At 56.7% G+C, this 10,368-nt stretch overlaps 5 protein-coding genes across 5 annotated transcripts; 3 read left to right on the top strand and 2 right to left on the bottom strand.

Annotated features, from left to right (window-relative positions):
• The first annotated feature begins 56 nt into the window (after positions 1-56).
• L969DRAFT_86392 (uncharacterized protein) lies at positions 57-1,033 on the top strand. The gene is made up of 4 exons (XM_014712944.1): positions 57-348; positions 408-587; positions 645-881; positions 946-1,033. The coding sequence occupies exons 1-4, from the start codon at positions 241-243 to the stop codon at positions 997-999; spliced, it is 579 nt and encodes a 192-aa protein (XP_014568430.1). The 5' UTR covers positions 57-240; the 3' UTR covers positions 1,000-1,033.
• On the bottom strand, positions 1,002-1,378 carry L969DRAFT_48096 (uncharacterized protein; the record flags this gene model as incomplete). Its single annotated transcript, XM_014712943.1, has 3 exons — positions 1,002-1,058; positions 1,100-1,240; positions 1,337-1,378. 3 exons carry the CDS (start codon positions 1,376-1,378, stop codon positions 1,002-1,004), a joined length of 240 nt encoding a protein of 79 aa, XP_014568429.1.
• Positions 1,141-5,895, top strand: L969DRAFT_60422 (uncharacterized protein). Its single transcript, XM_014712942.1, has 8 exons — positions 1,141-1,680; positions 1,739-1,999; positions 2,058-2,287; positions 2,340-2,634; positions 2,682-2,905; positions 2,956-3,723; positions 3,774-5,689; positions 5,740-5,895. Exons 1-7 carry the CDS (start codon positions 1,521-1,523, stop codon positions 5,511-5,513), a joined length of 3,678 nt encoding a protein of 1,225 aa, XP_014568428.1. The 5' UTR covers positions 1,141-1,520; the 3' UTR covers positions 5,514-5,689; positions 5,740-5,895.
• Positions 5,604-6,497, bottom strand: L969DRAFT_102557 (uncharacterized protein; the record flags this gene model as incomplete). The annotated part of the gene is made up of 5 exons (XM_014712941.1): positions 6,445-6,497; positions 6,317-6,385; positions 6,139-6,269; positions 5,740-6,082; positions 5,604-5,689 (listed from the first exon to the last, which is right to left on the bottom strand). The coding sequence occupies exons 1-5, from the start codon at positions 6,476-6,478 to the stop codon at positions 5,604-5,606; spliced, it is 663 nt and encodes a 220-aa protein (XP_014568427.1). The 5' UTR covers positions 6,479-6,497.
• Positions 6,498-6,642: 145 nt separating this feature from the next.
• Positions 6,643-10,356, top strand: L969DRAFT_93642 (uncharacterized protein; the record flags this gene model as incomplete). The annotated part of the gene is made up of 5 exons (XM_014712940.1): positions 6,643-6,994; positions 7,050-7,184; positions 7,240-9,561; positions 9,622-10,018; positions 10,068-10,356. The coding sequence occupies 5 exons, from the start codon at positions 6,643-6,645 to the stop codon at positions 10,354-10,356; spliced, it is 3,495 nt and encodes a 1,164-aa protein (XP_014568426.1).
• Between the last annotated feature and the right edge of the window lie 12 nt (positions 10,357-10,368).

Here is a 10,368-nt window from a genome sequence, read left to right as displayed (position 1 = left end):
CCTGGGCGGCTTAGCGTGCAAGGGCGGCGTAGGCAAGCTCAAGTCATTCAACGTACGTTGCCGATCGTGTCTGGCAATCTGTACAACGTGCTGACCCGGTAGATCTGCTTTGCTTCCGTCTTGCTGTCACCTTGTTCGCCTGACTCGCTCTGCTGCTGCATTCGTCAAATTGACGCTGCCGACAATTTGACTTTGCTCGCTGCCGCATCTGCTCTGTCGCTCGGACCGGGCTCCTACAGTATGAAGGACATCTTCAAGGAAGAGTCGTTCGCCGTGCCCGAGGGCGTCACCGTCATCATCAAGGCTCGTGCCATCAGCGTTACCGGGCCGAGAGGCAAGCTCGAAAAGGCATGTGCTCGCCGCACCCCGACGCAGGACGAGGCTAATGGAGACCCGCGCGCTGGCAGCATGTGAAGCACATTGATCTAGACATGAAGGTCGTCAAGAGCAAGAAGGGAGCTATCGTCAAATTGGCAGTATGGCACGGAGGCCGGAAGCACGTCGCCTGCCTGCGAACAGTCCGCTCCCTCATCGAGAACATGATCACCGGGGTCACGAAGGGCTTCCTCTACAAGATGCGCGCGGTAGTCAGTTCGAGCAGCCTGCTCGGTCATCCGTCGAGCTGAATTGACTTGCCTCTGCAGTACGCGCATTTCCCGATCAACATCATCATCAACGATGACGGCAAGAGCGTCGAGATCAGAAACTTCCTAGGCGAGAAATTGGCACGTCATGTGCAAATGGGCGAAGGCGTCACGATCTCAGAATCAAAAGCGCAAAAGGACGAAGTCCTGATTGAAGGCAACGATATCATGTCTGTCTCCCAGTCTGCAGCGTCGATCCACGGCGCCTGTCTCGTCCGCAACAAGGACATCCGAAAGGTCAGCGGACTGCTCAACTGCTCTGAGGGCTCGTACTGATTGCCGTGCCATCGTCTTCTGTCAGTTCTTGGACGGTGTCTATGTTTCTGAGCGAACGACACTAGTGCAGGACGAGTAGATCTACCTTGTATGCGCATGCAACCCTAGCTGAGTCAGAGAAGAGCCCTTGGGGAGCCGCTTGCCCGCCTAGACGGTGCACTCCTTCCTGTGACTTTTACTGCCCATACGCGCTGCGAAGCGCTGGCGCCTGACGACCAGACGAGACGAGCCTGCAAGCTCATTGCGCTTCCGACGGCCGCGGGCTCCATCAGTGTCTCCAGGTGCGCTATCGAGCTAGACCGTCGTAGCGCCGTGGTCGGCTGGGAAGACCGCGCCGAGCGAGCCAGTGACACCTAAAACGCGCGCCTTAGCTCGCCCAGCTTTGCTTGCCAACGAGCTCACAACGCTCGGCGTACTTGTCGAGCTGTGTCCCCAGCAGCCTTCGAGCAATCGATCATCTGTCTGCTGTCGCTTTGTGCAGCAGTTGCTCGCGAAGCTGCATCTTCGGCCCAGCCACGTCGCTTAGACGCTAGCTCGCCAATCAGCTGGGCTGCAGCCGGCCCACTCGCGCAAGCTGCATAGAAGCAGATCGTCGTCAAGATGCAGATGCTCACCAAGTTCGAGTCAAAGTCCAACAGGGTCAAGGGGATTGCCTTTCATCCAAAGTTGACCTTGTTGGCTGCCTCGTTACACTCTGGCAGCATACAGATATGGAACTTCCAGATGGGTACCCTCGTAGATCGCTACGATGAGCACGATGGTACGCTTATCGCACGCTTCTCACCAAGACGTGCATGCATTGACGCGCGCGCGCGCAGGGCCTGTACGCGGTATCGCTTTTCATCCTACTCAGCCCATCTTTTGCTCGGGCGGCGACGACTACAAGATCAAGGTGTTCAATTACAAGACCAGAAGGTGTCTCTACACGCTCCACGGTCATCTCGACTATGTCCGAACGGTCTCCTTCCACCACGAACAACCCTGGATTCTCTCTGCGAGTGATGACCAAACCGTCAGAATCTGGAACTGGCAAAGCCGGACGTGTATCGCCATACTCACAGGTCACAATCACTATATCAGTAAGCCGACGTCTGCTACGCCATGATCCCAGCAAGTAGTCTGACGCGCTGCCTACAGTGTGCGCGCAATTCCATCCCAAGGATGACCTGATCGTATCCGCCTCGATGGATACCACCGTCCGCGTCTGGGATATCTCCGGCCTGCGCAAGAAGGCCACCACTGCTCAACCGATGACGTTTGAGGAGCAAGTACAGCGTGCTAACAATGGCCAACAAGCGGATCTCTTTGGGCATACCGACGCAGTCGTCAAATACGTCCTCGAGGGACATGACAGGGGCGTCAATTGGGTGCGTAACCTCGTGGATCATATACGCACGCTGAGCGCATATGCTGTGACAGGCTGCGTTCCACCCGACCCTGCCTTTGATCGTTTCTGCGGGCGATGATCGTCAGATCAAGCTGTGGCGGATGAGCGACACGAAAGCCTGGGAGGTCGATACTTGCCGTGGCCATTTCAACAACGTCTCTTGCGCTCTGTTCCACCCGAAGCACGAATTGATCATCTCCAATGGCGAAGATCGCACGATTCGCGTCTGGGACATGAGCAAACGTACAGCTGTTCAGACGTTCCGCCGCGAGAACGATCGTTTCTGGGTGCTTACTGCTCACCCCGAGCTTAATCTCTTTGCGGCCGGTCAGTCCTTTGCCCTGTGCTCGGGACTGTGCTGACAAGCTTTGCAGGTCACGACTCCGGCCTGATCGTGTTCAAACTCGATCGCGAAAGGCCGGCCTTCAGTCTGAGCAGCAACACGCTCTTCTATGTGCGCGACAAACAAGTCCGCGCCCATGATCTCAACAGCAATGCGGACGCCTCTGTCGTCAGCGTGCGACGTCTGGGCAGCCAGTATGTGCAGCCAAGGACGTTGAGCTACAACCCTGCAGAGCGCGCCGTCATCGTGACATCTGTCCGTTTTCCTTCCCAAGAGGGCGGACACAAGCTGATGGACGAGAGCAGCCTTCCGAGCATGGTGTCTACGAGCTCGTGAGCTTGCCCAAGGACATCTCCTCGGGTGAAACGAAAGACTCGGCAGTCGATGGCAAGCGCGGCAACGGTGACTCTGCCCTCTTTGTCGCTCGTAACCGATTCGCAGTGCTCGATAAGGCCAACCAGACGATCACAATCAAAGATCTGCAGAACTCGCCCACGCGAACGATCGCATGCCCAGTATCAACGCAAGAGATGTTTTACGGGGGCACCGCCAGCTTGCTCCTCTCTACTCCAACATCCGTCGTCCTCTTTGATATTCAGCAGCAAAAGATGCTTGCGGAGATCTCGACGCCGCCCGTCAAATATGCAGTCTGGTCGAGTGACGGAAACTGGGTCGCTCTGCTGAGCAAACACACCATCATGCTCGCCGATAAGACGCTCGGCCAAAGCGCGATGATTCACGAGACAATCAGGATCAAGTCTGGAGCATGGGATGATTCTGGCATCTTCATCTATTCGACGCTGAACCACATCAAATACGCTTTGCCCCAGGGCGATAACGGGATCATCAAGACGCTGGATCAGCCTGTATACTTGACTCGCATCAAGGGCAAAACAGTATACTGTCTCGACCGCAACGCAAAGCCACGCACAATGCAGATAGATCCAACCGAATACAGGTTCAAGCTGGCGCTGGTCAGACGCAATTATGACGAAGTCTTGCACATCATTCGCACCTCAAACCTCGTCGGTCAGAGCATTATCGCGTATCTGCAGAAGAAGGGATTCCCGGAGGTGCGTCACAACACTCACTCCGCTCCTGTCTGCTGACCGATTATTTGCAGATTGCGTTACACTTTGTTCAGGACAAGACAACGCGATTCGATTTGGCGATCGAATGCGGAAACCTGGATGTCGCTCTGGAGATGGCGAAAGCGATAGACCGCGAAGAGAATTGGACGACGCTCAGCCAGCAGGCGCTTAAGCAAGGCAACCATCAAATCGTCGAGATTGCGTACCAGCGTACGAAAGCTTTCGAGCGGCTGTCCTTCCTCTATTTCATCACTGGCAATCAGGATAAGCTCGCTAAAATGGCAAAGATTGCCGACATGCGAGGAGATCATATGTCGCGCTTCCACAATGCCCTATACCTAGGCAACGCTGCCTCTCGCGTTCAAGTCCTCAAGGATGTAGGCATGTTTCCGCTTGCTTACATGACGGCAAAGTCGAACGGGCTTGAGGAGCTCGCCGACGAAGTGCTTGTCTCTGCTGGTCTGACAGTAGAAGATCTTGCAAATGTGCAAATGCCCAAGCTCGGCCATGTTGCGCCGCCTCAAGCGATCACAGCAACGCAGTCTCTCAACTGGCCTTCTGTTGGCCACAAGGAGAGCTTCTTCGATCGTGCGCTCACGGCGCAAGGCAATAGCGAAGCGCCAGAAGCTATCGAGACCTTCACGAATGGACACGCAAATCCGCAAGAGTCGGCAATGGAAGAATGGAAAGGTGGTGATGACGCTGAGGCTGGAGAGGCAGCGGCAGAAGACGCTTGGGATCTCGGCGGCACGGAGGAGGTGGCAGCAGATGATGAAGAGATTGCACCTGAAGCTGTCAGTGCGGTACCTGCAGCACTCGATGCGATCGAGGACGCAACGCCGGGCATATCAGAGAATGACCTCTGGGTCCGCAATTCACCTTTAGCAGCAGACCACGTGGCGGCAGGCTCTTTCGATACAGCGATGCAGTTGCTCAGCCGGCAGGTGGGCGCTGTCAACTTTACGCCCTTGAAGCCACTGTTCATGTCGATCTACCGCTCCTCCCATCTGCATCTGTCCGCGAACGCGTCTCTACCGCCTTTGTCAATTGCGCTGCGTCGTAATCCAGATGATACCGAGCCGCGCAGCCTGCTACCGATAGCGCCTCGATCGCTGCAGTCAATTACTGCCAACGAGCTCAGAGCGGCCTATGCGGCCTTTAAGAAGGCAGCGTTCGCGGAATGCGCAGACATTTTCCGCTCAATCTTGCACTCGCTACTATTCGTCGTTGCCGCAAACGCGGAGGAGGTTGCAGAGCTCCACGAGCTGGTCTCGCTGTGTAGAGAATACCTGCTTGGCTTGTCGATCGAGATGGAAAGACGCAAAGTTGCTGCAGAGACACCGGGTGATATTAAGAGGCAACTCGAGCTAGCGGCCTACTTTACGCATTGCGGTATTCAGCAGGTGCATCTCGCGCTCGCACTGCGATTGGCCATGACGACGTTTACGAAGAACAAGAACTTTAGTACTGCCGCCATCTTTGCTCAGCGTCTTCTGGACACAAACCCGGACGCCAAAGTTGCACAGCAAGCAAAGACGGTGATCGCAGCCGCTGACAGAAATCCGCGAGATGCTGTTGAGATCGATTACAACCATTTCGAGACGTTCAGCATCTGCGGCGCTTCCCTAAGTCCGATCTACACGGGCTCACCATCGTCTGACGATCCTCTTACGGGCACTCGCTACAAGCCCGAGTACGCAGGTCAGCTCTGTCGGATCTCACAGATCAGCGAGATCGGCAAGGCTGCGAGCGGGCTACGAGCGATGCTGTAAGGGCTTTGTTGGAGTGGACGAGCATACTATGATGAAAAGAGACAACAACAATGCAACGTTTTGTTCGATACTGCTCGCATGTACTTTCGCTCATCGTCGGCGAGATGCCGGTGTCCAATCGTGGACTTTCCAGCCCGGGTCTGCTTCTGTGCCCGGCTTGAGACCAACGAGAGGTGCTGTATTGACTGCTTCAACATCGCGGAGTAATTTTGCAGGAGACACTTACACCTTGCCATAGCTTCACGCTTGCGTTCGAATTCGAGCTCGCTCTCTGTCGGTTCTCGCGGAAGCAGCTGACCCGGGTAGCCCGTACGACCGTCACGGCCTTGTGGAATGAAGTCCGGCTGAGCCGGCAGAGCGTCGATCTGCGCGGATGCCGCCTGTGCGACTTCTGGCTGCTTTGCCCTGTTCAGAGTATCTTGTGATGTCGGAGCTGGCAGCCGCTGATCTTGTGAGAGCAAGCGGGTGTTGTCCTCTGCGATGCGACGCTTCTCGTCTGCATATGCAATGCGTAGCCTCGCGACATTCTGCTGCAGACGCGCAACCCTTTGCGCTTCGCCTTGCAATTCCTGCGTGGCTCGTCGTGTGAATGCATACACAACCGCATGATCTGATGCTGACTGACCTGCATGGTCGGCGCATCTGTCCTTGTGCGCCGGAGCCAGGCAGACCACTGGGGCGGCATGTCATTCGGCTGATAGTCTGACCACTCCTTGTCGACGGCATATTTGACGGTCCGCCTCGACTTGCGGTACTCTACATCGAGCAATGAGCGAGCTGACAGGCCAGGCAGGGGCGCTTACCGAGGCCGTAGGGGATCTCAAAGTAGCAGTTTCCTTGAAGATCGGTGCCGACATAGTGCCGCCATTGACCTGATCTTTCGAGGCTCAGCCTGGCGATCCTGCTTTCCGTGAAAGAGCGTGCGGCTTGCCTATCCTGAACAGACGTGCGAGGCCACGAAACATGCCTGGGCAATGCTGTGCTGTCTGATGATCGGCTCAGCTGGACTCGACAGACGATCAGTCGATCAGTCGAGAGAGACGCGCGCGACTTGTCGACAGGGCGGACTCTCCAAGGCGGCTGCCAGCCTGTAGGGCCGCCCTCCAGGCCTGGCGCAGCGTGAGACAGCATGGTGGCGGACGGAAGCGCTGCTGCTGCTGGAGGAGCTCTGGGCGCCGCAGAGAGCCCACGAGCTCCTGGCAAGTTCGTCTGTCATTGGGGCACATGTCAGGAGACATGCTCATCTATCGACGAGCTCAAGCTGCACTGGAGAGGTCATTTCTCTCGCAAGACCAAGACTGAAGCTAGATCATCCCTCGAGAGTCCTGTCGAGCCGAGTTCCAGCAGGATCGCCTTGCAGGGCGCTGAGCGAACGACAGACGAATCACCTGGGCATTTCAGCTCTGAAGGGCCAGCGATCAAGCGAGCACGCTGGCATTCACCCTCTGAGGTAGCGCAAGAGAGCCACCAAGCAGTTGCGGGCAAGTTCTCTGCCCAGCAACTGCAGACTGACTCTGATTGCATGCTCGACCGTAGAATCGAGAGTCACTCAAACGACAACCCCTGAGTCATCGGAAGGCTCCAATGAGAATGGCTACATGCCCAACGGTATCTCACAGCTCGCCCAAGTGTCCGCTAGTCAAGACGTACAGACGCAAATGCTGCTAGCTCGTTCGTACAGTCGCATTCTAAAGACGCGACCGAGCTGACTAGGGAGCACTCGCAGTGCTCGCCAAGCATCAGGAATCTGTAGAGCCACAAGAGTCACCGCTGGCCTTATCTTGGCTTCCCCAAGGCTGCCCAGCAATTCCTCTTGCGTCTCCGTCGGCTATAGATGACGCAAATACACCTGCACTCGAAAGAGGCCAGAACGGACTACATGTACTGTCGCCGGCAAAGCCAGCTACCGATGCTCCCACTCCGGAACATGGACGTACAAGCTCCGCTTCAGTAGCCCAGGAATCTATCCCGCCAACAGTGGCAGCAAGTGCGTCGGCCGTCAATGGCACAGCCGATGCGGCCCGGGATAACAGCGCGCTACCTGATCTGTCTGGCGATAGCCCGTCCGATGCCGTCCAACAGCCAGCTTGTCCCGGTGAGAATGATGTCGCAAAGATAGTGATCGGGGAAGCGCCTTCCAGAACTGTCAACGAGATTGACAGCAGATCACTGCAGCCGCGTGCGAGGGCCCTATGGCCTCGCCCGCGACCATCTGCACTACTGTCGGCCGGTGCTGCGTCAAGAGAGACTTCTGCTTCTCTCGGCAAGCAGCATGGAGATGTCGACGGACAAAAGCTCACAGTTGCTGACAATAGCTCTCCTGATCCTGCGCAGCGCCTTCCGACGCCAGAGAGCCCGGTCCTCCTCAAAACTGCACCTATGCCAGCGACCGCCGACGTGTCGGCTGCCAAACCCACACGCATTGAAGTTACCGCCAGATGTGATCAGCCGAGCTCGCAAGCAACTGTCACCGCTACCGTCCCCGTGGCCACTGCCCCCAAGCCACCTCAGGCCAGCGCAAACGGAGTAGTGGATATCACAAGTAGCCCGCCTCAGCCTCCGAGTAGGACCCATCGCAGTCCATCGGTTGAAGTGATCAGCACGGTGTCACCTCAGAAGGCCGTGCTAGCTGCTTTGGCGCATCATGGCTTTGCATATCTTGCCGAATACAAAGCTATCGTCTGTGCAAAGTGTCGACATGCTGTTGATCCGCGTGACATCGTGCTACACTACGAAACGACGCACAGCGACAGCAAAAGGCTCAAGACTCGGGTATCAAAACTGCTGAAGCCCGATATCGATGTGCTTGACGCGGTGATACCAGAGAGGATCGCTCTGAAGCACGACATTCCTGAACTACCGTATTTGCGACCTGCACAGCCGGCGTACCTCTGCAATGGCTGCGGTCTGTTGGTAACGTCTGTCTGGAGTGCGAAGCGCCACGGGCCTAGCTGCAGCACATCGCGTCATAGCGGCACGCAGCCGCACGAGGCCTTCAGGGATGTGCACGTTCAATCCTTCCTGACCAACGGCGGCAGACTCTTCGTCGTCGATCCCAGCTCAACAGATCAGGGCGTCAAAGAATTACATGTGCCAGCCTGCAAAGTCTTCGATACCTTGCCGTCTATTTCTACGCCGCTCAGTCAGGCCGCTGTACCTGCTTTGACAATCACGACAACTTCTGCTGCTGTGGCCGATTCAGGCGCGATACATGCGCCCACTTCTGCGTCACCAGGCTTGAAAAGCCAGACGGGCAGCCCTGCCTCGCTTCGAACTGATCTACCTTCACCTCGCTTTGGTCCCGGGAAGCCCATCGGGCGACAGCGTATCTCGACGGCGCCTAGTCCTGTTTCAGATGAGAATGTGGTTCTTGTCACGTCCGCTCAAGCTGCCTCTCTGCTCAGTCCATTGTCTGTTCCCGGTACAATTCAGTCACGTGTTTCCGCTGGGCCTTCGACACAGCTGCGAGACTCTGCACCCGCTGTGCAGCGACAGCCATGGGCACGTATCAGTCCGTCGTCTACGGCAGTGTCACGAGCGCGGGAGCAGCAGGCGGGCGCGGCCATGGTTATTTCCAAAAGTTCGGCGGGGTCTCGCGCAGCTTCTACTGAAAATCAGCAGAGGCGCGAGGGAGACACGAGTAGCAGCAGCAGTATTCCCCCATCGCATCACGCCTCGCCATCGCGGTCTGCGCTCACTTTTCCCACCGCATTGTCCTCCGCTGGCCAGACTTTGCCACTCGTGCCATGGCAAGCCGAGGTAGCGCTACCCCAAGCAGACGCCAGGTCGATGCTGCAGCAGCTAGAGGCCGCACAGAGAGAACGTGACGCACACCTGTCAGCCGCTATGCTTGCACAAAAGCGTTACAATGATGCCCTCGCCACCCTGGCCTTGATGGAACGGCAGTCTCAGGCCTCGCCTGCGCAGTCAGCACCTGCCATCGATGCTAATTCCCTGGGTCTATCGAACGGCTATATCGATGAGCAAAATGTCGACCTCGTCCTCGCTGACCTCAATCGGCAGCCTCAGAGACCTGAGCGAGCTCGCTGTCAAAGCAACACGCGTGAGCCCGATGACGGGGGGTCCGTCGCAAGCTTTTTGCGCGAAGTCAGGGAGATCGATGCTAATAAAGCAGCCTCGATTCCCGACTCGGTCATTGAGCTTGATAACCTTCAAGCTATTGCTGGCATTCCTGACAACATCATTCGATGGGATGGCACACATAATGTGCTCGTCTGTGTGGCCTGCGAGGAACTTTTGCAGCTGCAACATGTTCACGATCATATCGCAAGGAACCATCTGACAGAACTTGCCAACGCGGGATTGGACGTCAAGCCCGGCCAAGGCGGTGACTTGGCCAAGCGGATTCGCGACAGCATCATGCCCTCGCTCATGTGCCTTCGACCACCTCCGGTACTCGAGCCAAGCAATCAAGTCGCAATTCATCCTGAGATAGATAAATTCATCTTTCCAATCGTGGGTGGTATCAGAGCATATCACGTTCGGTAAGCCTGGCCCGTCTCGCTCGCTAGCATGCTAATGTCGACACTGTAGTTGCGATTCCTATCTAGTCTGTACCACACCAGTCACGCGCATCGGTCAGCCGGCGCAAGGCGCATGCGGACGTCTGCTCTGGAACGCAGAATTCGCAGACCGCGCAAAGCAAGGCTGTCGACAGGCTGGTCACCGACAGCGTCTAAGGCGCGTGCATGCGCCAGATGGCTTCTTCGTGCAGTTCTACAACTTTGCCGGCAATCCAGGCATCGCCAGACCCTTGCTCGTCCGGCCAAGTCAGATCTGCGTTGACGCTGCCAGACGGACACTGGTGGGCGCTCATGTATAGCTCTACGTCAAT

The sequence above is a fragment of the Mixia osmundae genome (assembly GCF_000708205.1).
Source record: "Mixia osmundae IAM 14324 unplaced genomic scaffold scaffold_4, whole genome shotgun sequence".
Taxonomy (NCBI): Eukaryota; Fungi; Basidiomycota; class Mixiomycetes; order Mixiales; family Mixiaceae; genus Mixia; species Mixia osmundae.
The sequence above is the reverse complement of the archived record's forward strand: the minus strand, read 5'-3'. Positions and strand labels throughout refer to the sequence as shown.

What these genes read in the sequence shown, in the direction of transcription:
- L969DRAFT_86392 (XM_014712944.1), top strand. Translation starts at nt 241, where the DNA reads ATGAAGGACATCTTCAAGGAAGAGTCGTTCGCCGTGCCCGAGGGCGTC. An exon ending in CGAGAGGCAAGCTCGAAAAG is followed by an intron (nt 349 to 407) that starts GCATGTGCTCGC and finishes GCGCGCTGGCAG; the next exon opens with CATGTGAAGCACATTGATCT. An exon ending in TCTACAAGATGCGCGCGGTA is followed by an intron (nt 588 to 644) that starts GTCAGTTCGAGC and finishes TTGCCTCTGCAG; the next exon opens with TACGCGCATTTCCCGATCAA.
- L969DRAFT_60422 (XM_014712942.1), top strand. Translation starts at nt 1,521, where the DNA reads ATGCAGATGCTCACCAAGTTCGAGTCAAAGTCCAACAGGGTCAAGGGG. An exon ending in AGGTCACAATCACTATATCA is followed by an intron (nt 2,000 to 2,057) that starts GTAAGCCGACGT and finishes CGCTGCCTACAG; the next exon opens with TGTGCGCGCAATTCCATCCC. An exon ending in GCTTAATCTCTTTGCGGCCG is followed by an intron (nt 2,635 to 2,681) that starts GTCAGTCCTTTG and finishes CAAGCTTTGCAG; the next exon opens with GTCACGACTCCGGCCTGATC.